We start from the raw sequence: 14,031 nt of genomic DNA on the forward strand, positions 1-14,031 counted from the left end.
GTGTGGTGGAGGCAGGGCCAATTGAGGCATTCAGGAGGGAATTAAATTATAATCTGAAAAGGAAAAATGTGCAGGGCCACAGGAAGAAGGCAGGGTAGTGGCACTAGGTGAATTGTTCCTTTGGAGAGCCAGAACAGATACAACGGTGGAATGGCCTCCTGTGTTGTAACCATTGTGTGATGTTGAAGTAATCTGGAATGCACTGCCGTAAAGGATGATGAAAACAGACCTCATTATAACATTCAAAATGAATTTTGATAAATACTTGAAGGGGAGAAAAGAGCAGGGCAGTGGGATTAATTGGGTTGCTCTACCATAGAGCCAGCACAGTCACGATTGGTTGCATGGCCTCCCTCTCTGCTGTATCATTCTGTAGAGGGGTGAATACACAGATAAGACAGTTTATGGAATAATCTCCCCAGAGAGGCAGTGGAAGTGGAGGATGTCATAAATTTTGAGTGTGACGATTAATTAAGCAGAATGTGTATTTGAATAAGGAAGTCAGTGATGTTTGGGTTTGATGGAAAAGACCATTTCTAGTCTTCTCATTCTCTGTGCCTAGAGAAATTGAAAAATGTGGGTGGAGGGTTTTGGTTACTTAAGGAGTTGCATCACTGATAGTCATGGGTGCCCTGGAGCTTGTTGGAATTTTTCCTAATAAACTCTGTTGGGCTTTTTTCACTCCATATCTTTTCGGCAAGAGATATTGTTATTTATACTCTGTGCAATGTAGGTAAGTATCAATGAGCCTTTCCTCACCTTTTTGTTATCTTTGTATCGGTTGAGTAATCTATTTTAACCCGTAGCCTTCGAACTCTCCTTCCATCACACCCATTTGTATCTACTTGATTTGTACTATGGTGGTCTTAGCTGTTCTGTACTTTCTTCTCTTGTTCCTCCTGCTTTTCCATGGATCTAACTCTAAACCTTCATTATCTCTTAAATCCTCAGGATCTAAAACAGACTCAACTCCTTCCTCCCCACCACCACCCCACCCACCTCATTTTTCTCTTCCTACAGTCTATAGACTTTTAAAATACAACTTGATGTTTTTTCTGTGACATTTTGCAGATTATTGTCTCTGTCCTTGAGCAGTCTGACATGAAAGATGTTTTTAATGACATTTGCTTTAGTTGCACACTGCAATCCTCTGGTTAATCTCCTGTTGCTTTGTCCAATGATCATTACAGCCTATGGCAGAACAGTACTGTGATGTTTTATAATGTATACTGTATTTTTCAGAGTCCTATCATTTGGGGGCTGTGCTGTGATAATTCCTTTGTCGTGCATCCTTGTGATATCTAGTGATTGAATTATTCTAAGTTGATGATCTCACAATATTCTATTAGCATTTCCATGAGTCTGTAATATGTTTGTAAATTAATCCAATAAATGACTATAAAACTGTAATTTTGTGCAGGTGTCAGATGGTATAATAAAAACTAAAATCGCATTTATCATTCAAACACTGTTGTTGCTGTAAAATGCCAACCTTTTTGACTGAGCAGTCTAATTTTGTGCCATGTGACCGTGACTCTGATCGAGGTGTCCGCTATAATCATGATTGCCAGTCTTTTTTTGCCAATTGTTCTGCCCCACAACTGAAAGTCAACTTTTAGTTTCTTTACTTCAGAGCGGCCTCAGGCGGAATATCACAAAAAGGTGAGTACTCAACACCAAAAGGTTGTGATATTGGTTGCATGTGAGCCCTTTTGTAATGTAGTATGTGACTTGTGTTGCAGCCAGCTTCACTTTAACTGCATCCTTGTGAAGTTTGCCATCCTGTATGTCCATATATTGCTGAAGAGAATTTTATTTTGTGGTCTTGTTTTTCAAAAAAAGTTCCTTTTTTCTTTTCTGTACAGTAGTGTTAGAAAGATTATTATGTTATTAATGACATAGAATTACAGCACAGAAACAGGCCATTCAGCCCAATAGGTCTGACTGTTTATGCTCCACAAGAGCTTTCTCCCATTCCTGTTCATTTCAACCCATCAGCATACCTGTCTATTCCTTTCTCTCTTCGTACTCAATCTAGCTTCCCCTTAAATGTATCTGTGCTATTCATCTCAACTACTCTATGCAGTGGCAAATCCCACATTTTGACCACTGTGTTAAGAAGTTTCTCCTGAATTCCTTCCTGGATTTATTAGTGACTATCTTATATTTATGGTCCTAAATTTAGGTCATCCCCACAAGTGGAACCATTTCTTTGACTATTTGATTGAACCTCTTCATAAAGACCTATGTTAGATTACCCCTTTGTCTTCTCTAGGAGAGAGAAACTAGTCCCAGCCTGTTCAATCTTTCCTGCTAAGTAACACCTCTCGTTTTGGTATTGTCTTTGTATATCACTTTCTCCATTGCACATTACTATTACAGCTGTGCTTAGTCCCCTAATAATTTGATGCACCTGGAACAAATGCCAAAAATAAATTTCAAAGCATGCAACTCCTCACATTCTGAGTGGCAAGGTTTGCTATTTGTATCTGGGGAAGGGAACATGATAACAGTCGCTCAGCAAACCTGTAAAGCCAAAGAACGGGACCCATCGCCCTAGCCCGTTGATAAAAAAAAAACTCTGCATTTGAAGAGTCATGACTGCACATCCATTCTCTTAAGATGGATCCCATCCGTCTCTAAATATCACAAAATAAATAGTCAACAAGTCGACTCCTTATAGCACACAACTGATAAGGGCAGTTCTGAGCAGCAGATACATGCCTGCGTTCATTGTGAGATAGAGGCCGCAATTGGGATGCGGAGCTTGCGCAGGTTCACCAGTTGCTTACGGGATAAATACAAAAATCAGCAGATGAGTTTCACAGATATGTGGGCATGCACCTACCTATGACCAGCTCATCAGCATAAAATACCGAGCAGAGAATGGTGGATTGTGAGGGTGGAACTGGAGTGGATATTTCAGTGTGGCAGATCTTCACAGTCCATTAGATTGAGATGTGGCCTTTGCTATCGAACTTTAACATAATTATCAAAAAAAAATGACTTTCTCTTTAAAGATGCATTTCAAGGCACAGGTCAATACTTCACACCGCAACTTAGGAGGATACAGTAACCCATCCACAAATATGTGTGAAAATCCTCAGTGCTACTACAGGCTAAGCTGCTGTGGAGCAGTGTGCTCTCTTTATTCTCATGTTAATCTTAGATAAGGAAATTTCATTTACAAATCAGATTCAAACTCCTGACTCCTGTTGATGAGTGAAATTGTTTGTGGATAGCAAAGCAGCATCATCTTTGAAACCATTCTTGTTTTTCACTGTCCACTCCTGAAAGCCCTGACTTGCCAGGATGTAAGTACAAAACCCCATGGAACCTCGCTCAAGTGTAAGTGTGCACTTGGCTTGTCAAAAGCTGTGCAATTACAGGGGTATCACGACTACTTCTGGCTGCTTCCTGCTTTAACCAGATGCTGTCTGGAGGTCACTGGACGATGCTTGGGAACGAGTGTTGTGTGTACTGCAGTGTGCTGTGCAGTGTATCTGCTGCATGGCTTTAGGGCTCATTATATAATGACCTTGGTGAGGTCAGTGATTTCCAATATTGTGTTTGTGATTTGCCTTTGCCTCAAATTGTATTTTACTAGGAGGTAATATTTATAGTTTAATATAGTATGTGTTTGTAGCGTGTACTTAACAACGATTTTACAGACACAGCCTGCTGTTGATTACAAGTCCATGTATTCAGTGGTCTCTGTGTATGCTGCTTTATCTTAGTGAGATTTACATTTGTCATGTTAATTTGTTTTTACTGATTGTAGTTTGACTAAAAGCTGCTGCTGTATTATTGACTCCTGGACTGGAAACCCATGGCAGTTCAATGTGGGACTGAAATGGTAACTGGAAAGACACATCAGACCCATTAGCACCAGAAAGGAAAAGAGAGACTCCGTATATTGGGTGGGGACAGGTTTTGCTACATTGATAATTAAGCATATTCTCAGTGTCTGAGGCTTCTTTTAATATATTGCTGCCTTTAATGGGAAATGTACCTCCAGATGAGGGGTGCTAATGCTGGGCAATGGGCAGCCAGGCCCCTGACAGTTCCCAATGGGGCCAAGTAACTGCAGGAGTAGCTCTCCCTGAGCAATAATGAGGGTGTTGGGATGCTTGGATCCTCAGGCACCAAAGCAAGTGTGCAGTGTGAGCAGTAAGTTGGTCACTGGAGACATTTTTTAAATATGTTTGTAATGCAAGGACTCAACATTTTAGTAACCCATTCCATTTTAATCAGCAACCATCCACATAAGCTGTAGTAGTTAAATGTCCCATGGAATCCTAGTGGAGATTCATGCAACTGTGGATATGCAGTTGGACCTGCCCTTGATCGGAGGAACCCCATTAACATCAAACCTGCTGAATTGAAAATTGATCCACTTTTGCTATTAAACAAAGATTTTTAAGGACCAGAGAACCTTAGGAATAGGAAACCAGAGGAAGGTACACAGTGGGGTCATAGAATCACTTACCGCATAGGAGGAGGTATTAGGACCACTTCTTGATATATATTAATGACCTGGACTTGGGTGTGCAAAGCATTATTTAAAAATTAGCAGATGACACAAAATTTAGAATTACTATGGATCACAGTGTGTAAGACGACCATTGAAGCTTCAAAAAAATCCTCCCAAAAATGGGGGTTCAACTTGTAAATCGAGTATAAAATGTGAGCCACCGGTGTTGGTGTAGTGGGAGCCATTTCTGTTCACCAGTCACCATGCACAGCCTGCTCTGTGTGGGCGTGTCTTAAACTCCCACACATCATCTTGGCAACATAGCCTGTATCATCTGCTTGATCCCATGCACGGACTTAAGGTGAGTATAACCTAAACGTTCAATGTCAGAGCTGAAAAATTGACACCGACTCCTAACTTGTGTATAGCCCTAAGCGTGAAAAATGGGGGAATCGACTTCAGTGCCGAGTATTGCTTGCATTTTAGTGTCAGGAAATGGGGTCGACTTATATAGCATAATCCACTGATGATGGTGATAGACTGGTGGAATGGACGGACACGTGGCAGATGAAATTTAATGCGGGAAGAAAGTGAAGGAAGAACGTAAAACAATAAATATAATTTTGAAGTGGATACAGGAACATAGGCACCGGGGTTATATGTGCACAAATCGGTGATGCTGACGGAGCAGATTGAGACAGTGATTTTTTTTTTTAATATTCATTCATGGGATGTGGGCATTGCTGGCTAGGCCTTTGCTTGCAAGAGTCAACCACATTGCTGTGGATGTGGAGTCACATTGTACGCCAGACCAGGGAAAGACAGCAGATTTCCTTCCGTAAAGGACAGTAGTGAGCCAGATGAGTTTTTATGACAATTGGCAATGGTTTCACTTCATTCCAGATTTTTATTGAATTCAAATTTCACCATCTGCCATGGTGAGATTCGAACCTGGGTCCCCTAGGTCGCTGGAATACCAGTCCAGTGACAATCCCCCAATACCACCGCCTCCCCATATATTTAATAAGGCAAATTGGATCCTGGGTTTTGTAAATAGAGGCATAGAGCTTTTAAAAAAAAAGGAACTAATAGTGAACCTTTGTAAGACACTGTTTAAGACTGTGACTTGAAGTCACAGGTGCAAAAACACAACCCAGAGGCAGTAGTAGGGCACATGAAGAGAGGACCCAGTCCAGTCTGTTGTCCTGGAGTGGCTGTGTTCTGAAAGAAATCCAAGTGTGATATCGCAGAAAAAGCAGAAGTGATTGGTCGGTGAATATATTGCTCCTTTAGCTTAACCTGTGTAATTTATTAGTGGATGTAAGGTTTTATTAATTTTAAGATTTACTAGCAGCAGTAAAGGTCATTGGGATTGCCGTGTTTATTAATTATAAATGAATACGTAGTAAAGATATCATAGCGGGTGGTGTCGCAGCTGCAGACTGGGAGCCCCTGGAAAGGGTGAACACATCTGCAGTAAGTGCTGCGGCTTGAGAAGTTTCAGCTTAGAGTCATTGAACTGGAAGCTGAGCTGCAGCTGCACTGTGATGCATCAGGGAGAGGGAACGTTACCAGGATTCACACTCCTTAGGATATGGTCTTCTGATTTGGTCTGTGGTCAGGGACAGGAGGGTGTGACTGCGAGTGAGCCAGGTATGGGTACCCAGAAGGGGAGGAGCCTCAGCCTTTACAATTGTCCAACAGATTCAGGGTTCTTGCAGCCTGTATGGGTGAAAGTGGTGGCTACAGGGTGGATGAGCAAACTGACCGTGGTACCATGGTAGAGGAAACCATTCAAGTGGGGTTGTTAATCAGAATGTAGTGATAGCTGGGGACAGTATAGTCAGGGAGATAGACATAGTTCTCTGCAGCTGAGAGTGGGAGTCCAGATGTCTGTGTTACCTGCCTGGTGTTAGGGTTCAGGACATCTGCTTGGGCTGGAGAGCAACTTGCAGTGGGAGGATCCATTGGTCATTCATGTAGTTACCAGTGACATAAGTAGAATTGGGAAAGCGGTTCTGCTGAGGGAGTATGAGCAGCTAGGGGCTAAATTAAAAGCAGAACCTCAAAGGTGGTAATCTCCAGATTACTGCCAGAGCAAATTGGCGTAGGGTAAATCCGATTAGAGTTAAATGCGTGGTTCAAAGACTGGTATGGGAGAAATGGGTTTTGATTCATGGGGCACTGGCACCAGTACTGGGGAAAGTGGGAGTGGCACCATTGGGAAAGTCGTCACCTGGAACCTGCTGGGATGGAGTGTTCTAGTGAGTTGTATAACTAGGGCAGTAGAGGGGGCTTTAAACTAAAGAGTGGAGCAAGGGATCAAGTTTGGGAAGATGTGGTGCATTAAATAGAGAAGACAAGGCAAGAGAGCAAGGTAAGAATAAGGGAAATGATGATGAGTGTGTGGCAAGAAGGCACAGAGTGTACAAATCTAAGAGTGCACCAGTAGATAAGGCTAGAAGTTACAAAAAGTAAAAAGACAGAACTGGCTCTGTTACGGATGAAATGTACATTCAGATAAAATGGATGAATTGACAGCACGCACAGGAATAAATAGGTATGATCTGATAGCTATTACAGAGACATGACTGCAGGATGATAAGACTGGGACCTGAATATCCAAGGTTACATAACATTTAGGAAGGACTGGAAGCTAGGAAAAATTGGAGTGGTAGCTCTGTTAATTAAGGATGACATTGGTACAATAGAGAGAGATGATCATAGTTCTGGAGATCAAGATGTAGAATCAGATTGAGTAGAGATGAGAACTAGTAAAGGTAAGAAGTCACTTGTAGGAGTGGTTTATAGGCCCCCCTAACAGTGACCACATGTAGGAGGGGGTATACAGGAAGGAATAATGTGGTTTTGTGAGAAAAGTAGGGCAATAAATCATGGGTGATTTTAATCTACATGTAGATTGGACAAATCAGAATGACAAAGGTAGCCTGGATGATGAATTCACTGTTTTCAGGACAGTTTCTTAGAGCCAATCAACTTTTTAGCACCAACCAGAGAGCAGACTATACAAGACCTAGTATTGTGCAATGAAACAGGGTTAATTAATGACTTCATAGTGAAGGCCTCCCTAGTTAGCAGTGATCATAATATGATTGAATTTCACATTCAGTTTGAGGGAGAGAGTAGGGGATCAAAGACTAGTGTTACAAACTTAAATAAGGGCAATTATGAAACGTGAAGACAGAACTGGCTGAAGTGAACTGGGGCAATTAAGTTAAGGGATAGGTCAGTAGAAATGCAATGGCAGACATTTAAGGAAATATTTCAGAATACTCAAATGAGGCATTCCAGTGAGAAAGGAAGAACCCTGAGGGAAGAACACACCATCAGTGATTAATGAAAGAAGTTAAAGATAGTATCAAATTGAAAGAAAAAGCATAAAATTCCGCAAAGATGAGTGGCAGGCCAGAAGGTTGGACAAAATATTAAAAAAAAGCAAAGAATGACTAGTAGATTAATAAGGAGGGTAAAATTAGAGTAAGAAAGAAAGCTAGCCAGAAATATAAAGACCGATAGTAAGAGCTCTACAGATATTTTAAAAAGGTAAAGAGTAACTAAAGTGATTATTGGTCCTCTAGAAAGTGAGAATGGGGAACTAATAATGGAAAAAAAGGAAATGGAAGATAAATTGAATACACATTTTGCGTCTGTCTTCACTTTAGAGGATACAAATAACAGAAGTATTGTGAATCAGGAGGCAAAAGTGGGGGAGGAACTTAAAACAATTACAATCACCAGGGAAAGGGTATAGAGAAAATTATTAAAACGAAAAGCTGACAATTCCCATGTCCTGATGGACTTCATCCTTGGGTCTTAAAAGAAGTGGCTGCTGAGATATTAGATGTATTGGTTTTAATTTTCCAAAATTCCCTAGATTCAGGAAAGGTCCGATGAGATTGGAAAATAGCGAATGGGACTCCTCTATTCAAGAAAGGAAAGAGACAGAAAGCAGGAAACCGTAGGCCAGTTAGCTTAACATCTGTTGTAGAGAAATTGCTGGAATCTATTGTTAAGGAGTGGGGCACTTTAGAAAATCTCAATGCAATCAAGCAGTGGCAGCATAGTTTTGTGAAAGGAAAATCATGTTTGACTAATTTATTGGAGTTCTTTGAGGAAGTAACAAGCAACATGGATAAAGGTGAACCTGTGGCTGTGCTGTACTTATTTCTAGAAGGCATTTGACAAGTTGCCACATCAAAGGTTACTAGTAAAATAAAAGCTCATGGTGTAGAGGGAAACATATAAGCATGGATAGAGGATTGGTTAGCTGACAGGAAACAGAGTGGGGATAAATGGGTCTTTTTCGTGTTGGCAAGATGTGACAAGTGGAGTGCCATAGAGTTTGGTGTGAGAGCCTCAACTAATCACAATTTATATCAATGAATCGGATGAAGGGACCAAATGTGTGCTTGCTACATTTTCTGATGACAGAAAGATAGGTAGGAAAGTAAGTTGTAAGATATAAAGAGTCTGCAAAGGAACATAGGTTAAGTGAGTGGGCAAAAAATTAGCAGATGGAGTATAATGTGGAATATTGTGAATTTGTCCACTGTGTCAGGAAGAATAGAAAAGCAGCTTGTTGTTTAAATGGAGAGAGATTACAGAACTGAGGTACAGAGGGATCTGGGTGTCCTGGTGCATGAATCACAAAAGGTTTGTACGCAGGTACAGCAAGTGGTTAGGAAGGCAAATGGAATGCTGTTGTTTATTGCAAGTGGAATGGAATATAAAAGTAGGGATGTTATGCTACAGTTGTAAAGGCATTGGTGAGACCACATCTGGAGTACTGTGTACAGGTTTGGTCTCCTTATTTAGGAAAGTATATAAATGTTTTAGAAGCAGTTCAGAGAAGGTTAATTTGACTGATACCTGGGATGGGAATGCTATCTTACAAGGGAAGGTTGGACAAGCTAGGCTGTATCCATTGGAATTTAGAAGAATGAGGTGATCTTATTGAAACATAACATCCTGATGGGATGTGACACGATGGTTGCTGGAAGGATATTCCCCATGTGGGATTGACTAGAACTAGAGGGTATCATTTAAAAATAAGGCGGTCTCATTTAAGACTGAGAAGAGAAGTTTTTTCTCTGAGAGAATCTTTGGAATTCTCTTCTCCAGAGAGTGGAGGCAAGATCAATGAATATTTTCAAGGTAGAGGTAGGTAGATTCTTGACTAACAATGGAGTCAAAGGTTACTGGGGTAGGCAGGAATGTGGATCAGCCATGATTTTATTGAATGGCAGAGCAGGCTCGAGGGACCAAATGGCCTACACCTAATTCATATGGAGTATTGTGTCTAGTTCTGAGAACCACACTTTAGAAAGCTTGTGAAGATAGTAGAGAGCATGCAGAAAGAATGTTTCCAGGGGTGAGGGACTTCACTTCTTTGGATAGATTGAAGAACCTGGTATTGTTCTCTTTGGAGAAGAGAAGGTGGAGAGGAGACTTGATAAGAGGTATTCAAAATCACGAGGAATCTAGACCAATGGAGAAACTGTTTGCAGTGGTGGCAGGATCATGAACCAGAAGACACCAATTTAATTGGCGGATTTAGTTGTGGTTTTCAGAAGAATCTTGGATACTGTAGACCAGGCATCTAAGACGACCCCGTTTTTCTGGTCCAAAAAAAAGTTGGGTCTTTGCAAATACTTGGTTCCCTTTTCAGCTGCAACATGCTATACTTGCATTAGTAGTCAGCCTCAATTCTTCACCTCACGAATTGATGTTTTATTTACCTTATAACTGGATGCAAGGGATTGAGCAGGCGATATGGGCTGAGTTGCAAAGATATGTGGGAATTTAACACACGCCCACACGGAGCAGACCCTGCACGACGAATGACAAAGAGAAATTAGTCTTTCAGCAAAACAGATTTAAGTATGAAGTGGTTTCGAGCTAAGAGTCGTAACATTTGCTAACTCGCCAAATAACTGCTGCAGCGAGGGAATTTGGTGTTAGTGAAAAACTGGTGCAAGAATGAAAGGAGGAGGAACCTGCCTTGAAGAAGATGCCCAAAACCAAATGCATCTCAAACAGGGACCAGCCACTGGCCTGATATTGACAAGCATGTATCAGAATGGGTCCTCAAATTGTCAGAATTGTTTCATCTCCAATATGCATATATGCACTTAAGTGGGCCAAATCAAACAGAGTCCAGCAAATAATTCAGAGCAATAGCTGGTTGGTGTCGTCACTTATTGGAATGAAAAATGGTCTAGTGTTGCAGCAGAAGATAAAGTTCACTCACATTACCAAAAGACTGTGATACCAAAATGACCGGTTCCCAGTGGTTCAGCAGGCACAAAAACGCAAGTTCCCATTTTGCCACATTAGCAACTTGGGTGAAACCCCATGAATTTCAATATGGCCAGCAACCAAACTCTGGAGTGGAAAAGTTCAAACAGATCAAGAGAAACCCACGGCTCATGAGGAGACGTGACTGACGGTGGTACCAACTTGCACGGCCGACAGAACAAAATTAAAGCCTATGGTCATTTTCAAAGATTAAAACCATGCTGAAAATAGAGTTCCCTGCTGGATTTTTTTGTACAAGTCCGTGACAGCAATTAGATGAGGATGGAGTGAAGTTATGGCTCAGTTGTATGTGAAATAGGTGTCCTGGTGACCAATGTAAAGAATGCAACTTAATCGTGCAGCACTTGTTCAGATCCCATAAAATCAGTGAGGTCCAGAGGCATCTGCACAGAAATAACATCCACATTGTAGTTATACCAGGAGGTCTAATATCCTTAATTCAGCATTTGAATGTGTGCCTTAGCAAGCCACTCAAGGATCATGTTCGTGCTACACCGCACAGGCTGATGGAGATCAGAACTTCATCGAGTGGAAATGTGTGCCTCCCCGCTTGGTGCTTTGTGTGGTTTTTGTCATCAAACCATGGGATTCTATTAGTGCGCAAATTGTCATCGGATCATACAAAAAATGCAAAATATCCAATTCAATGGATGGAGAGGAAGATGTTTCTAAAACCAAAAGCACCAGAGTGGGATCCTTACAATGATGCCAGAATGAACTCATTGAATTCTAACTCTGTGTCGGAAGCCAAAGACGATGAATTTAATGGGTTTTAAAACACTTTTTCATTGAGATTGAACTATCTGTACAATTAATTCAATAAAATGTGTCACATTAATATGAAATACTGGTGTTATGATTTATTTCACATATCTAAATGGTGACCACCACACTGGCATTTTGCATTTTATACTTTATGTTTGGAAGTTTCAAAAGTCAACTCATATAACAACATCTACAGAAGTTATCTGAATAGAAAAAAAATGTAGGACTACAGGGAAAGAGGTGAGGAGTAGGGCTAGCTAAGTTTTTGCAGAAAACCAACATGGACACAACAGGCCAAATAGCCTCCTTTTGTGCTGTAACCGTTCTATGAAATAGCCTTTAGGCCCAGGAAGCCTGGCTCGCTCTTAGTAATCAACCCACCCAAACCCATGACATAACCTTCAATCCCTCCTTTCTCCAAAACACAGCTAATTGTATTGTCCATCTCAGTGTCCTTCCACTATTAATGTTGATGCTGTGCATGAGTGCTTTCAAAAGCCATTGTTAGTAAAATTGAAGCTAAAGGGAGAAAAAGGGCAATAGTAACATGGATACAAAGTTGGCTAAGAGATGGAAAACAGTAAGTTGTGGTGTTTGGTTTTTGTCAGACTGGAGGGAGTTTGAGTTAAAAGTGGAGTTCCCCAGAGTTCAGAACTAGGACTGCTCCTGTTTTCGATGCACATTAATCACTTTGATTTCGGGCTACAGAGCACAACTTTGCAATTTGCATAAGATTTGGAAGTATAGTAAACAGGAAGATAGTAATAGACATCAAGAGGATGTAGACAGCTGGTGGAATGGATGGAAACATACCAGATGAAATTCAATGAATGAAATTATCTATTTCGGAAGGGTGAGTGAGTAGAGACATGTTAAATGATACAATTTCGGGGAAGTGCAAAAAGAGAAAGATCTGACGTAATCGTGCACCATCTTTGAAGGTGACCAGAATGATTAATAAAGCAGTTAATGAAGCAAAAGGGATCCTGGGCTGAATAGAGGCATAGAGTACCAAAGCCTGGAAATAATGCTAAATAATAAATATACCAGTTTGGCCCTAGTTGGAATACTGTGTCCAATTCTGGACACCACATTTTGAAAAGGACTTAAAGGCTTCGGACAGGGAATGCAAGAGATTTACTTGAATGGTTCAAGGATGAAGATAGATTAGAGAAGCAGAGGTTGTTCTCCTTAGACCAATGAAAGCTAAGAGGTAATGTGATAGAGATATTCAAAATCATAAAAGGTTTAGATAGAGTTAACGAAGAGAAGCTGTTTTCAAAGGTTGAAGGGTCCATAACCAGACGCACAGATTTAAAGTGATTGAAAAATGAACTAGAGGTGATGTGAAAAACTTTTATGCAGTGAGTGGTTAGTACTTTTTAATATGCTGCCTCATAGGATGGTGAAAACAGATTTAATAGTAGCTTTTAAAAGACAGTTGGATAAATACTTGGAGAAAAAAAATTGTAAAGATAAGTGGGGGGAATGGGACTAACTGGATTGTGGTTTGAAAGTGCTGACAGACTCGATGGGCCAAATGCCTGCCTCCTGTGCTGTATTATTCTATGATAACTTACCCCATTGAAATTCTTGCCTTTTGTGTTATCTGTTATCCACAGATGCTTTCCTTGTCAGCTTGCCCTGCCCACTGCTGCTTGCTGTCGAGATTTAAATGGAGTCTTATCCACCTGATCTCAGCCCCAACTGCTACTGTTGATTTTTTAAGTCTTTGCTCATTGAATGTACCCTGCTCTGATGTTAAATAGCTGTATATTGTGCACCACTAGCTGCCGGAACTTTCTATGGGAGACGGAAAATGCGGTGTAGCTGGTTTCTGAGATTTTCATTGTGAAAATGATTGCCTGCTTTGTCTGGAACACTGGTGCTGTGATCTTAAAGGGGGCATGAATTAGAGAGGGTGGACAGAGCTTTATCACAATAGCTCAATTTAATCAACAGTTTGAAGAGATGTGGAGCTGTGCCAGTTGAATTGAATGGCTCTGCTAAACCTCTTGCTGGCAGCTAGTCTCACTGCTAATCACACTGAAGCTGTTCATTCACCACTCTGCTACAATACCCATGTTCTGTTTCTTTCCTCCTTCAGCCAGATGAACACCCATCGGAAAATATTACATCTCCCCAGAACTGGGATACCGTGAGCAACTTCCCAGCAGACAGTAGTTCCTATGAGCTGCTGACTGCAATAGGTAATGTGTGTGCATGTGTCCTATCTGTTAAATGGTCCATGTGCTCTGGATTTTACTTTTCAATCCAGCCGTGTGTGTCTGTGTGTGTGTGTCTGTGTGTGTGTGTCTGTGTGTGTGTGTCTGTGTGTGTGTGTCTGTGTGTGTGTGTCTGTGTGTGTGTGTCTGTGTGTGTGTGTCTGTGTGTGTGTGTCTGTGTGTGTGTGTCTGTGTGTGTGTGTGTCTGTGTGTGTGTGTCTGTGTGTG

General features: G+C 41.1%; 1 protein-coding gene across 4 annotated transcripts in view; it reads left to right on the forward strand.

Moving 5' to 3' along the window:
* Positions 1–14,031, forward strand: part of strada (STE20 related adaptor alpha) — a 96,387-nt gene that overhangs the window by 35,182 nt on the left and 47,174 nt on the right. For 2 of the 4 annotated variants that reach the window (XM_041173752.1, XM_041173753.1), the window contains one exon: positions 13,686–13,788. The exons of 1 other annotated variant lie outside the window; for it this stretch is intronic. In XM_041173752.1, the coding sequence (XP_041029686.1) occupies positions 13,686–13,788 (103 nt within the window). Of the gene's footprint in view, positions 1–1,633; positions 1,663–13,685; positions 13,789–14,031 lie in introns of all 4 variants that reach the window. One more of the 4 variants, XM_041173751.1, reaches the window with a different exon arrangement.

The sequence above is a fragment of the Carcharodon carcharias genome, chromosome 23 (assembly GCF_017639515.1).
Source record: "Carcharodon carcharias isolate sCarCar2 chromosome 23, sCarCar2.pri, whole genome shotgun sequence".
Classification (NCBI taxonomy): Eukaryota; Metazoa; Chordata; class Chondrichthyes; order Lamniformes; family Lamnidae; genus Carcharodon; species Carcharodon carcharias.